The sequence below is a fragment of the Octopus bimaculoides genome, chromosome 2 (genome assembly GCF_046866305.1).
Source record: "Octopus bimaculoides isolate indiv1 chromosome 2, ASM4686630v1, whole genome shotgun sequence".
Classification (NCBI taxonomy): domain Eukaryota; kingdom Metazoa; phylum Mollusca; class Cephalopoda; order Octopoda; family Octopodidae; genus Octopus; species Octopus bimaculoides.
This window is the reverse complement of record NC_142929.1, coordinates 45,428,259-45,450,638: the sequence shown is the minus strand read 5'-3', so window position 1 is coordinate 45,450,638 and position 22,380 is coordinate 45,428,259. Positions and strand designations below refer to the sequence as shown.

At 36.1% G+C, this 22,380-nt stretch overlaps 1 protein-coding gene across 18 annotated transcripts in view; it reads right to left on the bottom strand.

The window, feature by feature from the left end:
- Positions 1-79: 79 nt before the first annotated feature.
- The window catches only part of LOC106879467 (inward rectifier potassium channel 2), a 63,920-nt gene continuing 41,619 nt past the window's right edge, over positions 80-22,380 (bottom strand). For 4 of the 18 annotated variants that reach the window (XM_014929073.3, XM_089344665.1, XM_089344649.1 and 1 more), the window contains exons 2-3: positions 8,512-8,549; positions 80-3,673 (exon numbers count right to left, since the gene is read on the bottom strand). In XM_014929073.3, coding sequence (XP_014784559.1) covers positions 2,487-3,673; positions 8,512-8,518 — 1,194 coding nt within the window. In that variant the 5' untranslated portion in view covers positions 8,519-8,549 and the 3' untranslated portion in view covers positions 80-2,486. Of the gene's footprint in view, positions 3,674-8,511; positions 8,550-12,646; positions 13,320-18,706; positions 18,805-22,380 lie in introns of those variants that run through there. The other 14 variants (XM_014929083.3, XM_089344669.1, XM_089344658.1 and 11 more) reach the window with 8 other exon arrangements.

Sequence of the window (22,380 nt, the reverse complement as noted above, 5' to 3'; positions counted from 1 at the left end):
GAAAATACGTAATGTACTGTAGATGAGTAAACAAAGAATCGCACATACTGTATGGAAAACGAAACTCAGGAGGCGAGTGTGTGGTGTTGTTTTGCATTTATAATAGAATATATACAAATTATAAAAAGGAAAAAAATATACAATACAGTAGTTTCTACTCTGCAGATTTTCACCTATCACGGTGAGTTTGGAATGTAACACCTGCGATAGTCAAGGGATTACTGTATTTATGTATTCTGGAAGCCATGCTTAGAACAAGTGAGCAGATTTTTGAAATATGTATAAGTGTATGGCTTAAGAATTGAATTGCTACATTTAACCCGTATTAATCTCAATTAAGCGAGCTACAAATAAAAAATAAAAAAAAACCTATTTATTACATATTAAAATATCTTATTTTCAATGCGTTTATTCTCTCAAGATCTTAAACTGAGATTCAGTTCTTGGATAGTATGATGCCTTCAAGTAAATTATGCTATTAGATAAAAACTGGTTGGATTTAGAGAAGGCAGAGGTTCAATCTAAGTGATCCCTGGTATGTTCAAAGTATACTTTATTGTTTTTCATAGAAATGAACAACTTTTTGGAAGGAATGTCCTCATTTAATCCAAACTGCTCGAGTTATCTGCAAACACTTCCATTGATAGTCCAAGTCTGTTGAGCATATCCAGACTCTGTAAAACAGTTCTCTCTCAGGATATTTACATAGGTCCACTGTTTCTTGGACAGTGATGGTAGATGCAAACGCCTTCTGTGGGTGACAATAACCTCCATTCAGTCCAGTTCTATAACAATGTTCTTGAAGTAAACACTCTGCCACATATAGCTAAACAATGCATTGCTACTTTGTAATAAACAAGGCCGCTTTCCTACCTAAAATGCTCCAACAAAATACTATAAAACATACCATGGACTCACCTGAAATCACAGATTTGAATAAATTTTGCAATTTTGTAAATTCACTTGTAAGCCTAATGTATCATGACATCATTTAATGTCCATGTTCCATGATGGCATGGATTGGATAGTTTGACAAGATCTGTTGGGTCCAAGGACTGCATTGTGATCCAATGTTCATCTTGGCATGGTTTCTACAGCTGGATTCCCCTCTTAAAGCCAACCACTTTACAGCAGATACTAGGTACTTTTTTTTTTTTGTGCCACCTCCACTATTGAGGTTGTCATGGAGCTTGCAAGACAATGAACCCTGAGGTAGGAATCAACTCTATGCAAGAGAAAAAGGGTTTAAAGTGTGAGAGAGAGCAGGGAGTGTGCAGACTAAGTTCTTATAGGAAAACTGTATGGTGACTCATACTTACTAGGGGAGGGAGAGAATGATCATTCACTTTATTTAAAATAATTCAAATGAAGGTATTAAACAAACATTTCAAGCATTTATTTCTTCATGCTACAATATGTATTTGTGGAGGTGAGTGGCTTAGTGGTTAGGGTGATGGACTCACGATTGTAAGATTGTGGTTTTGATTCCTGGACTGGGTGATGTGTTGTGTTCTTGAGCAAAACATTTCATTTCATGTTGCTCCAGTCCACTCAGCTGCAACAGACCAGCATCCTGTCCAGGTGGGAAATATATATGCCATGGAAACCAGGAAACAGGCCCTTATGAGTCGGTATAACTTGAGAAGTTAACTTCACCTTTACCTACTTATGTATTGGTTATCAGTTTCATTTCAGAACTAAAGGAAAACAAAATTTTTAAAATCTGCTCAATGGTTTTAAACTTTTGGCAACCATTCTATGTGTGTGTGTGTGTGTGTGTGTGTGTCATGTGCTAACATATAAACAACAGATGTCACAACAATTTCAAACAATGAGAAAATATAGTTTTGTTTTATATAAAAGGAAAGTGCAGCTTGTCTCTCAGTGACTCTGAATTAATACAAATATATAGGTGTCACTAACATACACTGTTAATCAATACAGCTCTCATATCATTAACAGCCTTCATTTCTGATAACTAGTATTGAATAGTATACTAGTTGAGTAGAGTTCTCATTTCTATTTGTTCCTTGTTAGAGAGTCAATAATCTCCCTCTTCCCTCTCTTATTTAATCACCTTCTTTTGTTGCTCCATCTCTAAATTTCCTATTTTAATGTATGGAATATTTTTGTCCTGGCACTGGCCTTTTTTTGTTGTTTTTTTTTTCTTTTTACCTACCAGTTCATTTTTTTTGTTGATTGTTCTTTGAATTTATACAACTGCATATGAACATTATGATTGTTACTTTTATTTTACTTTTAAGGACCAGAGCATAAATTGTTGATCTCTGCAGTGTGTAAAATAAACTCATTGACTTTTTGTCAAAACTGGTAGAGGTTCACTTTTTTCTTCAGATTGTCAATTTGGTCACTTGAAACACTGGAACTTGAGCTAAATTTTTACCCCTTGCAATCATGAAGATTAAGTCTGCAAGTGATCATGAAGATTAATCATGAATGTTAAGTCTACAATCTTCTTTCATGCTCTACATCCAATTTCGATGTGTTAGATCAGGTATAGATCCAAATAATGTATATGTCTTTTTGGCTGAGGTGCTTTCAGTTTCTTTGATCAGTTCACCCATATCGTCTCTGTTTAGCAGCAGTTCTGGTGTATATCGACCTGATTTTATGATGTAATTGAAAGTCTGAGCACTACACCAAGGGGTAGGAACTGGATATGTGGTGTCAAAGTGAGTAAAATCTACAATGTGTGAACCATTAATATCAATGGATGTTGTTAATGGTTCTAGACGATGTCCCCAAATAATATCCCAAGGCAAGTAAGAAGTTTTTGCTTGTACAGTTCGACCAGTTGTTGAGACTACAGCCTGTAACATCACAATTATTTCAAAATTCTCATGACGTAAACTATCCCGTGAAATATTATAAAACGGTGATTTTTCATCAATTTCATGGTAAACGTTGGTCGGCCAGACCAAAAATAAATTGTTGTGCCCATCTTCAGCTTTGAAATTCACATTGAAATATTCTACTGGAATATTATTGCCAGATTTTGAAAAACTTTTTTTAATAAATAAACCTCGAGCACTGGCAGTGATCAGATGAGATTTCCGCATATCACCCACACGAAATACAAACTTGTATTGCAAATCTTCTTCCATGATACAAGCTACCTTACTGAACAATATTGTGCAAGAACGCTTTTTACCACGTTTCACTTTTGCTATGACCAAACCACAGAATGCTGCTTGCATAGCTGCTCCAAGAATAGATTCAAAAAGTACTCCAAGAACTGCACCTGGACATTCTTCTGATACATAACGTGAGCCATATCCAATTGTTGTCATAGTTTCAATTGAGAATAAGTAAGCAGTTGTAAAAGAGTGGACACTTTCTATGCATGGCACCCAATTTTCTGGATTGTCGTCTTCAAAGTCTCCATGTAAATGAGCCAAAACATAGAAGTAACTAGCAAAAAGTAACCAGGATGAAATAAATGACACCACAAATATTAAAAGGTTCCATCGCCACTTGACATCAATGAGTGTTGTGAAGAAATCTGACAGAAATTTCTGGTTGCGTTTGCTAATTCCGGTTTGCTTGATGTTTACATGACCACCTCGACTGACTAATCGGAATTGTTTACCTGGTCGAAGGAAATTGCGCATCTCGAGCGAGCCACTTCTGCTCCACTCACTTGATACGTCTTCTTGAGTAGAAAAATGAAAGAGAGAAAGAAAGAGAAATAGATTAGTGAAATATTCTTGGAAAATTCTTATAAAAAAAAAAAACCAAAATAATTCTCTGCATTACAATTCAGTCGGGAAAAAAAGAACAATTCTTTTCAACAAATTATTACATACTCTCCTAACCACACTATTCTTCTGATAACATGCAGTAGAATTCTCATCTAGAGGTTGCCTATCTTGAGATAAAGAGGTTGTGTTCCCCATGCTTGCTGTTAAAAGCATTAACTTCTGGTAGGGTATCCATAGTGGCAAAGTTGAGTATTCAATGGTAGATCAAGCAAATAACTTTATCTTGAATGCAGTGGACGTGACAGCGAAGGAAGGCTGCAACTGTTCTAATCATCTTAGTTTTATTACCACTGGATTTAGTCGGGTGATCTGTAAAGTATTGTGTCTTCTAAGAGAACAACATCAAATACACATTCAATAAATATGCACAAGTGTCTTTGTTTTGTGGTCCAGCACAAACTTTATATGTCTTTCAACAATTGGGGAAGAGTGATAAAGAACTGGTGAGAAACTGATGATTGGCAGCTCCCAGATAAGAACTGGCATAAAAGATTGTCAAAGTTTGGACAGAAGCAAGAAATTTCTTCAAAGTATTCAGTCCTATTTAGAATTCACTCTGATAATGCAAAATAGAAAAGGGAAAGAAAATGAACCCTAAAAATAATCTTTAATCTTTCTTGTTTGGAAAACTGCATCCAGCTCTCACCAATAAGCAATAAAAAACACATTAAGAAGTCTCAGGACAGTCCAGATTGAGCAGACCAATGATCAAAGGCACTTGCTCTGGCTGTGATCAGTTGCCTTTTCTCCATTCATAATATATCTAGGATGACATGAATAAAGGTGTCCTATTTTTTTTTTAAGATGCAGGTTGTGATTTCAGGGAGATTTGGCTGTTATTTCAAGCATGTCAAGAGACCTGCTTGAAATAGCAACCAATTCTCCCCATTTGGTATTCATGTTTTCCCTATGAAATTTATAAAGTAAAGATTGTATATGGGTACAAGTAATCAGTTTTGTTTTCCAGTATTATTTTGAGGGTAAATTAACGAAGGGAGCCCATTGGCTACAGGTAGAAATCATAAGCATGATAATTAATTACAATGAAATGGTTCATCTGAACATTCAACCATTCTGATTACTGCTAGCAGTAATCACGTTAAAAATACAGAAGTTCCTTATATTAGACATTATAAGCAGCAACTTGAGGTAGAAAACAACAATAGGACTATTGACAAAACCATGTCTCTCTAGCTTAGCCTGTGACTATGTAACCTATTACATTACAGAGCACCGGACATTGTATCTTTTCAAATTAGGTACTAAAAATTGGTTTCATTATTTCAGCAATATTATATTTTTATCTGCACTCAAATAATCCATCGGTCCATTACTGCTAGCAGGATAGGCTAGTCATGTAATGTCCAACATAATAAAATGGTTTATGCCTTAATTCAATGTTTACAATGATAATCCTTGGTAGTTTCTTCAGAAAATTATTGCTTGGCTAATTTAGATTCACTGTTTCTTTGTGTGTAAAATAAATACCCTATCTTTTACCTTTTATTTGTTTCATTCATTAGATTGTGGCCATGGTGAGGCTCTGCCCTGAAGGGTTTAGTAAAAAAAAAAAAAAAAAAAAAAAATCAACCCCAGTACTTATTTTTTTTTCATAAACCTGGTACTAATTCTATAGGTCACTTTTTGCTGAACTGCTAAAAGATGAGGACATAAACAAACCAACTCTGGTTGTCAAGCAGTGGTGGGGAGATATGAACACATTCACATAGATATAATAGTTACTTTTTTTACTATATGAGAGAATTTTTCTCCACGGTAACTGCAGTGAATTTGCCTTGTAGCAGTTGAAATATGTCAAACTTTTCTAACTAACCTAAACTTTAATTATATATATATATATATATATATATATATATATATATACATACACACACACACACACACATATGACAAGCCTCTTTCAGTTTCTGCCTACCAAATCCACTCACAAGGCTTTGGTTGGCCCAGAGCTATGCTATGGTGTCACGTAGTAGGACTGAACCGAGAACCATGTGGTTGGAAAGCAAACTTCTTACCACAGCTACACTTGTCAAGAAAAACCATGTCAAGTACTGATATCTACAATGTTGCAAAGTGACAAGAAATGTTTCAATGGTATCAAGATATTGTGACATAAGGTCAGTTGGATAACATAAGGTGAACAAGATAGCAAACATAAGGTGAACAAGATAGCAAACATAAGGTGAGCAAGATAAGAAACATAAGGTGAACAGAATACAAATATAAAGTGAATGGGATAACAAAGTGAACAAGATAAATGTAAGTTGAAGAGGATAAACAGTGTGAACAGAATGTTAAATAAAATCAACAGAATAAGAGCAGATTAATAAAATATGCGAAAGACACAGAAATAGGGAGAGGGAGAGAATGTGGGAGTGTCAAGTAAAAGGGAGGCAGGTGTAAATAGTGAATTTGAGTGAAGGTGATGTGCTACCCCAGTCAGCTTTTTAAGACTTGGTTAAAGAAGTGAGGCAGAGAAAAAGAAATGATACAGAATGACAAGGGTCAACAAATGATGGGAAGGCTTTATAAAGATTGTATGGTAAAGGAGAAAATAAATATAAAGAACAGCTTAAAAAAAAAAAAGCAAAAATGGTAAACTATTCATTAGTTGATTTGTTCTTTTAATCTGTTCAGTTTGTATTTAATGCTAACATATATAATGTAGTCAGCCATGATATTTTAATAATTTTAAGTTATATAAATGAAAAGAAAGCATCATTAGCTTACATAGTAACTCTGGCCAAGAAAGACAGGGGAGATAATCTCAAATTTATAATTAATCAAAATTACTTAAAAATATAGTGGGAAGTGAGTCTAAGCTTGACAGTTTGGTGACAGCTACAGGCATAATTTTTGTCTTATTTGACCTTCCAGTAGTATACTGGTTGGCATTATAAAAGTATATATATTATCTATAATCCTTTACTTGATTCAGTCATTAGACTGCGGCCATGCTGGGGTACTGCTTTGAAGAATTTTTAGTTGAATGAATCAACCCCAGTACTTATTCTTTTATTAAACCTGGTACTTATTCTATTTGCCTCATTTGCCAAACTGCTAAGTTATAAGGATGTAAACACACCAACACTGACTGTCAAGCAGTGATGGAGGATAAACAATATATATATATATATATATATATATATATATATATATATATATATACACGATGTCCTGAGACAATAGTAGAAGACATTTGCTCAAGGTGTCACACCGTGGGACTAAACTTAAAACCATGTGGTTGGGAAGCACTTATAATATATATATATAATTACTTAAACTGCTTAACAATTTGATTCGGCCCTGTGCAACTTAAAGTTTCATCGGCTCATCACAAGAACCTAACTCATTGGGCTCGATGGTCTGATGGGGAGCTGTGGAAAGTCTTGAACTCCCTGTGATGACCATGAAACTTTCAGTTGCATGGAGGTCAAATCAAACTGTTTTAAATAATATAGCGCAAATCCTCGAGTATAGTCTGCCTTTGAGTATAATACGCAGGGGATTTTTAGGGGGCTGTACCTCTGCAAAACCTAAACCTTGTGTATAATACGCACCCCTTCTCTAACTTGGGTCAAGGAGGTATTTGTTTGTAAACATATATACGGTAACATCCTTTATTATTATTGTATATAAAACATAATGCAAACGTGTAGCTTTTTTGTGCACTTTGTTTGCAGAAAATAAAGAAATAACAGTAATAACGTCAGTGAAAAATAAATATTAAATAAATTGGCTTTACATCTTTATCACTTAGAAAATTTTGCTTAGAAAATATTTTATATTTTTAACCTTGTATATAGTACGCACTAGAAATTTTGACCTTTAAATTTTGGGAAAAAAGTGCGGATTATACTCGAGGATTTATGGCATATAACTCCTACTAAATATGTTGAGTGCCTGTCTTTTGTTTGTTCACTCACTTGTCAGTGTGTGTGTATATATATATATACACACATAATTCAACTGTTACTAAGTATGACTAAGGGTGCTGGGTAGCACTTATATTGCTAGAAATGAGAGTTAAAAACCATTAGAGCTGCAAGAAAGCACATATAGCTGCCTCTGTCATTTTATAATTTTCACATTAGCATTTTGCTGAATCAGCCACAAATTCATATGGAAAATATATATACTGACAGTTAGGATTTAGCTAAACCATCCAATGATGAAGTAGTTACTACTGATGAGTTTGTAATTTTCTAACAGAACTAGACTAGTATAGTGATCTTGCTTGCTGTGGGGTGGTTATCTCCCTTGTCAGTATATGAAGAGGTGCTTTCTTGCAGCTCTAAGGGTTTTTAACTCTTATTTCTAGCAAAATAGGTGCTATCTGGTACCCTCAGTCACAGTAAGTGACAATTGAATTTTTCCTTTCTGGGTTTATATTGCGTATTGCTGCCTTCGTTTATATATGTATATATATATATATCTATATAAATACTGAGTGATGTGATAACTTGAAATAAGGACTCGGGAGGAAGCATATCTAGGGATAGACTCTGCATGAAAACTAAAAGGAAAGGTACTTTATGTAGCCAGGCAAAACTATAGGTAGGGAGAGAGAATCAATAATGTAATGATCCACTCTGGGTGATTGTGGATATATTTCAGTGAGGATATGATCAGCTATGGGATAAACAATTAAAGAGAGCGAGAGAGTGAGAGCAAGAGAGTGAGATCGAGAGAGAGGAAAAATAAAAACCTTCCATATTTTCACAAGTCTTTTGATGAAATCCAATCCTTAAAAATAAAAAAAAAAATATAATAAAATAAAAAATTAAATAGAAAAGTTCTTTCTCTCTTTTCTTTCCTTTCTGTTTTAATACAAATATCATCATTAACATTATCAACATCATTACTAACAAGAACAAGAACAACAACAATAATAATAAATGTGTCCTATTTAGGCAAAAAAAGTGAAGGCGCAATGGCCCAGTGGTAAGGGCAGCGGACTCGCGGTTGGAGGATTGCGGTTTCAATTCCCAGACCGGGCATTGTGAAACACCTAAATTCAATTCCCAGACCGGGTGAAAACACCTAAAGCTCCACGAGGCTCCAGCAGGGGGTGGGATGAGGTAGCGACCCATTGTACTCTTTTGGCCCAACTTTCTCTCACTCTTTCTTCCTGTTTTTTGAGAAATGCTGTGATGGACTGGCCTCCCGTCCAGCTGGGGGGAACACATACGCCATAGAAACTGGGAAACCGGGCCCATGAGCCTGGCTAGGCTTTAAAAGGGTGAAAAAAAAAAAGATTTAGGCAAAAGGCTTGCAATTTCATAGGGAAGGGATAAGTTGATTACATTGATCCTACTCCCAGTATTAGATTGGTACTTTAATTGACCTTGGTGGGATGAAAGGTAAAGTTTACTTTAGGCAGGCTTAATATTCTATTACCAATATACTACCATCACCAATAATAACAGTGAGTGCAACAAGCAATGATAGTATGACAACTACCATTGCTGCCACCACTATCACCACTTAACTCTTACCACTGAGATAAGACCACATATTCAATGCTGCTGTTCAGCCCTCAAATCACCTCTGATTAAACCTTTAACATTCAGGCTTCTTTGTCAAATGTCTTGTTTATTTATTCACCTTGTTTCAAATTAATCATGCATTATCTTGTAGCTCCAAGATTTCAATAGCGTGTTTTATTCTTCTGCTTTATTCTTTTGTTTCAGTCATGCTGGAGCACCGCCTTTAGTCAAGCAAATCGACCCTAGGACTTATTCTTTATAAGCCTAGTACCTATTCTATCAGCTTCTTTTGCTGAACTGCTAAGTTACTTGGACGTAAACACACCAGCATCAGTTATTAAGCAATGGTGGGGGGACAAACACAGACGCACAAACATATACACACACACACATATATATATATATATATATATATATATATATATATATATACGATGGGCTTCTTCCAGTTTCTGTCTACCAAATCCACTCACAGGGCTTTGGTTGGCCCGAGGCTATATTAGAAGACACTTGCCCAAGGTGCCACGCCGTGGGACTGAACCTGGAACCATGTGGTTGGTAAGCAAGCTACTTACCACACAGCCACTCCTGTTTGTATATTTAAAAAATGACATTGTAGGGTAGGTCTGAGAGGTTGGATTGGGTCTGTTTGAACATAATACAGGTAGAATATTTAGGCTGGATATGGCCAGATTAAAAGTGTTAAACAGACTTTTAATCAAAAGTGTTCTAGCTGTGATCATCTATTTTTTTTTTTTTCAGATACAGTATCTCTACATCTGTCTTATCCAATAGATACTTCCTAGCAACTTGCTATGCTAGAAATGGCAGTCAAATCTCTTTCAAACAATACTTTATCATTTTAAGAAAAATCGGACACAACCCACTGAAATGCCATCTTCACCCCCAGGGTGTGGAAAAATCTGGTCTACTATAGCAATAATAGTGAGTTTGTTGTGTACAGTGCTCAGGGGCTTTACAACTCACCCGAAAATGGTAAAAGAGAGGACAGAAAGTGGCAATAAATCAAATAAATAAAGACAGCAAAGAAAGTTGAGAGTACATGTATAGTACACCATTACAGAGTGTACTGGGTATTTTTTGTGACACCGGAACTAGTGAGGTCACTAAACAACCCACCAACACTGTTTTCTGTCATCATCATCATCATCCCTTAATGTCCGTTTTCCATGCTGGCATAGGTTAGACGGTCTGACTGGAATTGGTAAACCAGAGAGCTGCACCAGGCTCCAGTCGGTTTTGGCTTAGTTTCTCTGGCTGGATGCTCTTCCCAACGCCAACCACTCCAAAAAGTGTAGTGAGAGTCTTTTACATATCATTGGCATGTGATTCATAATTTTCTTTTTTAAAATAAGAGACTGACCCCTGCAATGTCTCAACTAATTTTTTTATAGTCTCGTACACAAAAATTTCATGTAGTGCAATTTTTTTCTTTCCCACAATAAGAGTATGTGCATACTTTATGCAGATACCAGGCAATTAACCTTTCGTGCACATAAATTTCTGTGCGCTGGTGGCAGATCGTACATGCGTGCAATATCTTAATGGAAAAAAAAAGTCGTTCAAGTTCGCCTTTTATGCAAACTATGGTGAAATATGCCAAATGTTCATAAATTCTTGTTTCTCTCTTAATTCATTTAATTTTCATGTCGTATAGAAAAAGTGATTACAGATGGGAAAAAGTGTGAAGAAAAAAAATGTTATTTTGGAGTAAAAAAATTAATAAATGAGGTAAAAATGAAAAAGTTTTACGGGATGGTAAAATTGTGAAAGAAAAAAAAATAACTTGCAAAAAAACAACAAAAAAACCCCCAAAAACATGTAAAAGAAAGGAGTGGGTGGAGAAAGAAAATTCATTTTAATCGTGAAAATAACGATGAAAAGGAGACGTATTAAGATTTTTTTTAATGAAAATTACGAGTATTTCAGAATGTGGAATAAAATGATGAAAATAACAATAAATAAATAAAAGAACAAATACATTAAAAAAAATGAAAAAAAAAAAATCATTTAAGCGGCGGCTGCTGTTCCGAAAGCATGATGAGGGGACGGATGAGACGCTTGAGAAACATGGATTAAAGTATTAAAAAAAAAATGATTTTAATCCATGGTAAAAAAAAAAAAAAATTAATCCATTTAATTTCCATTCTTTTGAAATGTGAAATACAAAAAAAAAAAAAAAATGGAAAAATCCCCTCCCCCGCCCCCCAAAATAATGATAAAAAAAAGACCGGAGAAATTCCGATTTATGTGGATCAGTTATTCCGAAAGTCCGCTAATAATGAACAATAAAAGTTTACATAAACATTAAAGGTTTTGAACATTATTTAAACTGAAAATATGATGGCATTGCCTACACAAATGTGCATTATAATCTACATTATCTGAAAGATATTTGTAGAGAATGTTATAAAAAAAGATAACCCTTTTTTTTGTGAAAGTTATGGGAATTTTCCGAAACTCGGAAAATATTTTTCTCAACGAATTCTGATGCAGTCGGAATCTACATCACCTGAAGCGTATTTATAGAAGATTTCATAAAAAAAATATCAATTCTTCTGAAAGTTATGAAGAAACAAAGTTGCTGGGATGTGGAGCACACTTGTGAAGGTATGTGTACGAGAGCACTCAACACTACCACAGCCACCACCATCACCAACCTGCCAAAGAAGTAGTCCCTACGGAGTCATTCGACTTGTTAGAATTAACATCCAAATCTCACATTAAATTTAAAAAAAAAAAAGAAAAAAGACAGTGTAGTTCTGGAATCCCTTCACAAAAGGTAAAAAAAATGGGATGATCACAGCTGGAATGTTGTCGATTATAAGTTTGTTCGAGCATGGTTGACCTGGGGTTAAACAACAACAAACCAACAAGAGATTTTCTATAAGCTGACTGCGCTTGCTAGAAATAGGAGTCAAATCTTTATCAGATCTTAGCCAAGCTTCTTTAAAAATGGATACATAAAAAAAAAGAAAAAAAGAAAAGTAATCTCTAGATACACTGTCAGAAAAGTTGGGATCGTCAGAGTTGGTACACGTCTGATTATCTGTCTGTTTGATTTGAGTCGATCAGGGGCTAAACAAGAAGTGCAAAATCAAAACCAAATGATTGAGGTGTAGAAGTTGTAAAAATAACATTAAAGTCCCCACCTAAAAAAAAAAAATTCTTCCTTGTACCCACATCGTTGGCCGTTATGACCGACTAAAATTTTAAAAAATTGCTGTTACCCTCGAATGCAGCAATAAAATATTTCAAAAGAATAAAAAAACCGCCGAGTCTTAACTTTAATTCACTGAAAACTTTCTCTATTTTAATTAATATGCAACTTACCAGTTATCATCTGTGATTTGCAAGGGACATTTCGCCATTTGTCTGGACAATTCTCCATTATTTCTAACAGGGACGTTTTATCGTCTTTATAATAATTGCAAAAGTTATTGTATTATATGAAAGTTTCAATGTTTGATATTGTTATTAACTTTTTGTTTGTAAAAATTTTTTTATGAAATTTCCTTTGAAAAGTTTTTTTTTTAATAAAGTTATCGTTTTAGTTCAAGTTATAAAACTTTTCTTACATAATCAGCAGACGACACTGGACTTGCAGACGTTCAGTTTTGATATTTCAATGTCTACAATTTTTATTTTTTGTTATTTAATGTTCCTTTTTCTTCTACTTTGTGACACGAGAAACAAGCTAAATTATAGAACGTGGAGGAAGAGATAGATATGAGAGAAATGTCAAAGTTAGTCAAATACTTAAGACTGTGGAGGTTGTAAGTGGTGTTGAGGTGAAACAAAGCATGGTGGTGGTGAAGGGTGTTATTGGTATGGAGGCGGCATTGGTGATGGTAATGGAGGTAGTGGTAGTTATAAGTGATGGAGACAGAGGGATTATCTGAGGGTTATAGTGAATGAATACAAACAGTGGTTACAAATGGTGGTTGTATCAGTGGGGGTAAGCTTTGATGGCGATGCTGATAGTGTCGAGGTATTTTACTACCTCACCACCTCTAGTAGTGGCGAAGTATTATTAGAGAGATGAAAGTGGCAGCAGTGGCGGTAGTGCTAGAGGGAAGTTGGAGGAAAACGAACGAGGACATATTGTGTGGATAGGTAGAAGGTTCAGAAAAGTTGCAGATGGTGGGAAAGTGAAGAAGAGGGTAAGGGACAGTCATTGACATGCAAAGGTGCAAGGAAGAGTGAATTTGGAGAGAAGGGTGATGATAAAAATGACAACAGAGAGAGAGAGAGAGAGAGAGAGAAAGAAAAGATAAAACAGGAGACAGGGAGATGAGACGGGATGGGGGCGAGCGAAGATAGATGTGACGGAAGTTTGATCAAATTTAATTGAAGGTAGGAGAAAAGAAGAAAGAATGGGAGGAACAGTGTGAAAGAAGGAAAAGACGAATAGGAAGCTGGAGAGTGTGTGTAAAAGGAACATAAAAATGAAAAGGACCAGACGACAGGAGAGAGATGTAGTGACAATGTGGAGAAAGAGAGAGAGAGAGAAAGAGAAAGAGAGAGAGAGAGAGAGAAAGAGAGAGACAGAGAGAGAGCCGTACATAAAGAATAGATTAGAATTGTTGGTTGTTTGCCCAAGTCAGAGCGCTCCAGCTGACACCGTCTTTTTTGTACATATGTAAAACTACATTGTACAATATGTAGTGTTTTTTTCTAAAATGAAAAAAAAAGAAAGTAATCTGAGGGATATTTGGCTGCTATTTCTTGGTGTGTGGATTGCTACGTTGGAGGTCCCACGCTGAGGTTAGCGTAGGTTCAGAGTGGTGGTGGGCGATGTGTGGAAAAACTGAAGGGAAATAGAGATGGTGGAGAGACATGAGAGGAAAATGGCGCAAAGGAAATAAAGAGTAAAAAAAAAATAAATATAGAAAAGATGGGAAGAAATATTGGGAGAAAACAGAAAAGAGACATAATAAAGTGAGATTGGGTAAAGAAGCTGAAAAAAAGAAATTGGAATGGGGAAAAAAATAGATAGTAAGGAGAAAGAAAAACGCACATGAAGTAAAAGTTGGTGACAGAAAGAAATGTAAGGGAGAAGAAATTAGATGTAGGAGAGACGGGGGGGGGGGCGAGGAATAAGAAAGGAAGGGTGAAAAAGATGATAAAAACTTAATGGTCGAGAGAGTGGAGAAATGATAACTCAAAGACTTATGATAAAGATGAGTAAAGAGAGCGAGAAAAATATTGAAAGAGAGAGGGAGAGAAGCGTAAATGAATGAGTAGAACAAAAAAAGTAAGATAAATAAAACAGGTAAGATAGAAATGTGAAAAAAATAGTGAAGGAAATCACAAGAAAGTACGGCAAGTATAAGGCGAGAAGAAAAGAATAAAGATTACAACAGTAAAGTAATAAAAAGAGAGATATCTTAAGTCTGGATAAAAGAGAGGGTGATAAAGAAGTGGGAGAGAGGTGGACGAAGATGGAAGGAGACGTTTGAGGAAATAGGGGGAATGAGTAAAAGAGAAAGAGAGAGGACGAAGCAATAAATGAAGAAAAAAAACTAAGTAGAGGGAAAGAAAAAGAAACGAAGAGATCGAGAAAGCAAGAGAGAGAAAAAGAGAGAGAGGGGGAGACTGAGATAATTGAAGGAGCAAAACTGAAGAAAAGAAGAAAAAGAACACAAATGAAAGGAAGAGGCTGTCGCTGAGTTGATGAGAATCACCGTATGGTGTAACATTAAACAAGAAACATCGTTAAATACTTTAATGAGTTGAAATGATTTTATTAGAATTTGGGCCACGACATTATGATACCACCTCGAATGACGAGCTGAAAGGTTAAAGGTGACAAGATTTCTTCTTAATGTGTTAATCACTAAAGGTGGTATGTCCCGGAAGTAGTTTACTCTTATTTCGTAGGTGGCTATCTCGTAACAAAGAATCCGGAAATTGAAGAAGGTGAAGCAAGCAATTATTAAATTCGTCGCACTGAATTGAATTTTACTGGATGGACGTGAAGTGCATTGCTTTATTCTGAGTTTGTTTCGTCATTATATGTTGTAGACATTTTACTATCAATTACTATCTAACTGTTGAACATTGTACGCTTCACTGATGAACCAAAGAGAACGCTTTTTTCTACAATATCAACATTTCTTTAAGTGAAAACAGCGAGCTAGTAGAATCGTTAGCATCCCAGGCAAAATGCTTAGCGGCATTTCGTCCGTCTTTACGTTCTGAGTTCAAATTCTGCCGAGGTCGACTCTGCCTTTCATCCTTTCGGGAACGACAAAACAATTACCTGTTGAGCATTGGGGGTAGCTGTAATCGACTTACTTTTCCTTCCAAGCTTTCTGGCCTTGTGCCAAAATTTGAAACCAATATTTCTCTAAGTGTCCATTCATTTTTTAAATTAGAGAAAAATGGATTTAGTTTACAGAAACTCTCACAAGGGGCAAATATTTATCAAATATCTTCTCGTTTTGTTTTTGTTGTCATTAATATAACGGCTTCTGTTTCTCTTAACTTCTTTCAACTATTTAACGAATTAATGATCTTGTTACAATTTGGGTCGTTAGAAAACCTCAATATATTTTTCACCTTCATGACTTTCAAGATAGACAAACTGGAGTGAAAGGATTTGGGCTTAGCGTTGCAAACTAAACACTAGTCAGCAATATTGTGTCACCACTATGTACAGTATCCACATTTTTTAGTTTGGTGGATTGTGAAAGACCGCGTTGTTGGGGATGTAATGAAACATGCTGAACGCTGATACTTTAGCCATGCAGCCTGATCCTATCGTCTTGAACAAATATAGCTCATTTCATCGGTTACTGTTCGTATTTTCCGCGTCTCCTTAATACTTGAACAATGACTTCTTATTCCCAAACCACCAGAATTTCAGTAATTCTTTTCTACTCTAGGCACAAGGCCCGAAATTTTGGGGGAAGGGGCCAGTCGATTTGATCGATCCCAGTACGCTACTGGTACTTAATTCATCAATCCCGGCGGAATTTGAAGACAGATTTCGCGCCACTACAGACGTAATACCGCTAAGCATTTCGCCCGGCGCGCTAACGTTTCTGCCAGCTCACCGCCTTAATACAATTTCAGTAATTGAGTTACGATTACTTTGAACTGTCTTCCAATTGACATTTTTCTCTACTTGACTATGACTACAGTTTCTAGACTTAAGATTTGGATGTAAAAGTAAATTACTGTAACCTTTTATATAGAGATTATTACAATAGAAAAACAAAGTTCTAGAGTACAGTAATCTGGAAGTCCAAATATCAATTTAAAAAAACGACATAACTGAAGAAGATAAAAGAGCATTTTGTAAATAATACAACAAATAAAGTGTATGCTCTCATCATGCTCTTTTAAAACGGTGGTTTCATTATAAATTGTTTTCACCGTGAATTAGTCGGCTCTCCAAACCTCTTTCAACATAGCTGTCACGATACGCAAAGCCACAAAAGCAACTAACTATATGCTAAAAATTTAAACTGAAAATTGTTTCTTTGCATTCTGGGCTCAAAACAGACCGGGGTGAAGTTTACTTTTAGAGTTAGTTAACTAACAAACAGCCAACTATCGAGGTCAAACTAATTATCTAACACCCATCTCCTGCTAACATTTGTAGTTTTTAAATCATAATTTAAAATAAATGTGGAGGGTGTCACACTAGTGTAGCTAGAGTGTGTGCCGCCCGGGACAGCCCTTCCGTTGCCGCCTCCAGACCCCACAAAAAACTCTGCCTACAATAGACCCAAAAGTGCGGCCCACCCCCTAGCTACGCTAGTGGGGTGTCATTTAGACAATTTGTTTAAGTAATAATGCCTGAGAGCAGCATGCGTATTACAATTCCATCTCTTTCTTAAACGGGCATAATGAGTACACATCAACTTTTAGCCTGCGACTATTCTGGTACCAATCTCTAATAGTCCTGATTATAATTAACGGAGTTGAACGCATGATATTTATGAACGGGTGATAAGATATTTTACGTGTATGTGAATTTTACGTCCGCGTTTCTATGCTTGCTTAATGCTCAACGGATTTCGCTATTCACCACTTGTCGTGAGTTTTCGTCATCTGGCGGCACACACAGCTACTGAGTACTCAACCTATTTATTTCTGTTGTGCATACCATGTTTTTGGAATGGTTCACACACACACACACACACACATGAAATGCATGTCTGCACATGTGTTTGCTTTTACAAGCTGCAGAAAAAGTACTCAAGATGTATAGAAGACTGACCATTTATTCGAAGTTGGAGTTCCCCTCCATCATTACTCCGAGTTTCACTTTTTTTTTTCAGACTGTTACTAATACAAAAAGTGTATACCAAATTCGCAGCTCAATTTTAATTCTCGACTGCTTGTGTGAAAGAGAACCATATTTCGACTCCAACAATTGCACAAGCCAAAACGTCAAAAAACTACGGAACATAACTCGTCGTTACCTATATTAGAGTTACTTCCCTTGAATATAAACACGATTCTAATGTTTCGGAATAAGGTCCGCGAATTTTGAGAATAAAGGTAACATCAATCTTTATACTTGATATTTACTGGTAATACTTGGTACTTGCTGTATCGAAACAGTTTTGTAGTAAATTGATAGCACTGAAGGAAAAATAAATTTATTATCATTAGGTGACCTGCTTAGATCACTGCTAACGATTTTGAGTTCAAACAGTTCAGGCCAATTTAATATTTTTTATTTATACTAATAGTGTTGAAATTTAAAGCGTAATTTCTCAAATGGGTTAATAACTACAATAACTAACAGTTACTTTGTTGTTATTAGCTTTGAGTTAAAGTTGTTCATTAGCCCTTCTCTTTTTATTTAGGCACAATGTAACCCAGGTTGCAAGAATACTAAACCAAGTTTTCTCCTGATTGAGATGATTGGTTGTAGTTGTTGCGCTGGAGGTAAAAACATACACACACAGTGAAAGGGAGAGAGAAAGACGTTACACAGAGGTACAAACATACATAGATGCTCACAGAGAGAGAGGGGGGGAGAAGGAGAGAGGGGTGAAGACAAAAAGAGATTACAACGTATCGAATAATTCAGCGTCGAATGAGCGACGCCAAACGGGTGGTGGTAAAACGTCACATACCCTGATTTTCCCGTCATAACGTTTTTTTTTCTTTTTTCAGATTTCTTTTCTTTTTAGAGTAGATTATGATTTTTATGGACATTTTGGCTTTTATTTATAACTAAGTCATCGTTAATGCAAGTATAAACCATATTGACGTTTAGTTGATATTTTAAAACGCAGATGTTGATAAAATTCATCTTTCTTTGGTGTTATTGAGAGAGAGAGAGAGAGAAAGAGATGATGATGATGTATTGTGTTGACAGTAATATAGATAATATGCCGAAGTTTTGGAATAAGGGTAACACTTAACCGGTTGTTTTCAAAATTTCATTCATTTTCTTTTTCTTTAGACAATATGTTCAGCTTTCTACACGGAATATTACAATTCTGCCTGGGGACGACATGTTTTTTTTACCCTCAAGTTTCAACTTCTAAAAGCTTTTTGCCCCTCCCCCCTCTCTTAACTTCTTCATTTCTGACCCGTTTGTTCCGAAAGTTGTTATTGACTTGCAGGTTTGGAGCGGTTAAAAAAAGAAAAAAAACTTATTGAAAAAAAACTTATTAAAAAAAAAAAAGAGAGAGATCACAATTCTTGAAAGACAAAAATAAACAAAATAAAATAAGGCAATATAAAATACGAAGTCGAAAATGAAAAAGGTTACGAATATTTTCGGCAAGATCGCGATACGAGAAAGATAATTTAAACTACTTTTGATATTTTGTGTGTGTGTGTGTAAAGAAGAGGGAGAAAGGGAGAAAGGTGGAGAGCTTGCACAATTTAGTAGAGGCATATAGTTCCTAATCGAAAGCTACACAGATTATATGACATTACAAATTTTATTCTACATTTTCTTTTTTATATCATTCGAAATAAATTTCAACAATGTGACGAAAAAACGTGTTGGGATTAGACGTAGTTTTGTTACAGGGAATCTGTTCAGTTTGGCTGTGAGCCAAACCGAACAGATCCGTTACAGGTCACACCGTATTACTTTCTGTACATTGCGCCGTCAATGTAAGATCCTTCGTCTTGTCGCTTATTACATACACACTGATATTTAATCCGTTTTTAAAGTTTTTACTTTAAAACAGGAAGCGCAATGGCCCAATGGTTAGGGCAGCGGACTCGCGGTCATAGGATCGCGGTTTTGATTCCCAGACCGGGCGTTGTGAGTGTTTATTGAGCGAAAACACCTAAAGCTCCACGAGGCTCCGGCAGTGGATGGTGGCGAACCCTGCTGTACTCTTTCACCACAACTTTCTCTCACTCTTACTTCCTGTTTCTGTTGTGCCTGTAATTCAAAGGGTCAGCCTTGTCACACTGTGTCACGCTGAATATCCCCGAGAACTACGTTAAGGGTACACGTGTCTGTGGAGTGCTCAGCCACTTGCACGTTAATTTCACGAGCAGGCTGTTCCGTTGATCGGATCAACTGGAACCTTCGTCGTCGTAAGCGACGGAGTGCCAACAAGAAGACTTTAAAACATGACACTTTCATCATACTGACTTCATGGTTAGGACCATCCGGTCGCCTTTATCTTTTAGTATTTCTTCCGTACAGATTTATTGCCAATATTCTTACTAATGAAGGCGGGGAGCTGATAGGAGCGTTAGCACGCCAGGTAAAATCTGCTTAGCGGCATTTCGTCCGTCTCAACGTCCTGAGTTCAAATTCTGCCGAAGTCGAGTTGCTTTTCATCCATTCGGGGTCGATAAAATAAGTACTAGTTGAGTACTAGGGTCGATATAATCGACTTGTACCTTTCCTTCAAAAGTTCTGGTCTTGTTCTAAAATTAGAAATGATATTCAGGCTACTGAATTTTTTCTCCCATTACTGCACTTGTCCGAAAAACAATGGATGTAAATTGCGACAGTGGTATCACATAATTTTAAGCCTGATACTTATTCTATCAGTCTTTTGTCGAACTTCTAAGTAAAAACACCCGCACTGATTGTCAAGCGGTGGTGGGGGACAAACAGACACACACAGACTGCTTTTAAGATAGCTCCTGTGGATGGCTCTTCATAAGGCCTTGGGCCCAACAATGATACTTCATGCGTTGAGTACATATTAAATTTTATTAAACTTGAACAATATTTTTCAAGCGATGGATGAATAATTTTCATCAAAACAATGATATAATTTATCGACAAGGAACTTATTGCAAAGCTGCATGATAAACAACAGTACCACCACCATTGCCACCACATCTGCCATACACACATCATTCTGACGCTACCACAATACCTTTGTCTTCGCCGCCTTCCCCTCCACCACCATCACTACTGTCGGTAGTGAGCGAGGCTCATGAAAATGAGTTGATGTCAGTATATGGCGTTGACAAAAAATCGATAACTGCGCCTGAGTAATGGCTTTATAAAAGCAATAGGCTTTTTGCGTGCAAATACCCATAGGGATTTTATTTTTGGCCGTAACTTTTATATTTTTCATCCGATTTTAATGAACTTTGAGACTTAGGTAAATTTTGTGGTAGGAGAAACGGTAAAGGTTTTAATTTAATTCCATCAACTACTGGACATGAACTGTAATCACATGTAAAATTTCAACGGTCAGAGGTGGGCTTAACTTCAACACAGAAAACACGAGCAACGCCAGAGCCAACAGCTAATATATATATATATATATATATATATATATAAACATAAACTAGTGGAGGCGGATGAATAAGTGGTTAGAGCGCTGATCAATCGTGAGGCTGTAAGTTCGATTCTCGAATCGGACTGTGTTCATTTTACTCAATTGTGGAAATGAGTTGTGAGGTCACTGGTGCCAAGCTGTATTTGCCTTTCCCTTGGACAACATCGGTGGTGTAGAGAGGGGAAACTGTTATGCGTGGGCAACTGCTGGTCTTCCACAAACAACCTTGCCCAGATTTGTGTCTCAGAAGGGACTTTCTATGTGCAATCCTACAGTCATTCGTGACCGAAGGGTGTCCCATATATATATACAAATATATATATATATACAGAGAGAGAGAGAGAGAGAGAGAGAAAGAGAGAGGTTTTCGTCTACGAAATTCACTCACGGGGCATTGATCGGCCCAAGGCTCATAGTGCCGCACAGTGAAACTGAACCTGAAACCACATGGTTGCAAAGTGAGCTTCTTAACCACACACACCTAAAACGTATATTTTCTCTAATTTCTTCAATTATTTCATTCTCGGTGTAGCTAATTTCGAAAGAAAAAATCTAAACACTAACTTGTTCCATCGGATTTAGGGTTCGATTTAGATAATTTTTCCACAAGAGATAATTACACAATTATAGAAAACATATTACCGGGGCCGACCGAGTTACAGCAATCTTTCCATTGATTTATTTTCGACTTAGGTTATTTTGAAATTATTATTATTATTATTATTGATTTATTTATTTTGTAGAATGGCAATATCTGTTTTTCTGCTTTAAATATACAAACCAAGGAAGTTAAAAAAAGAAAACGAATTGAAAAAAAATCAAAGGCAGAGGCGTAAATTGAAAAAGAAAAGGAAAAGAAAATATAAAGGATGACGAGCTATTCTCGCCATTTCATTGACTATCACTGGTATTTTGCACTGATAACGAGGAATCATCTGGGTATGGATCAAAACACGGATCAAATATGAAAGTATATCAAGTAACGAGATGAAACGATCTCCACATGGATGAAACAATGTCTAATTTGAACAAGTTTTCTTTTAAAACACATTACCGAAATTTATCCCCAGTGATTAAAGAACATTTGTAAAATAAAAATTGTTATAATACTATATTTCCGTGTAAGTTTATATATCTTTTAGCTTTTACATGTCTCGGTCATTGAACTGCGGCCATGTTGGGGCATCGCCTTGAAGAGTTTTAGTTGAATGAATCAACTCCAGTACTTATTTTTTTAAAAAAAAGCCCCGTACTTATTCCATCGGTCTCTAACCGTTCAAGTATGGGAATATAAACAAACCGACACCAGTTGTCAAGCGGTGG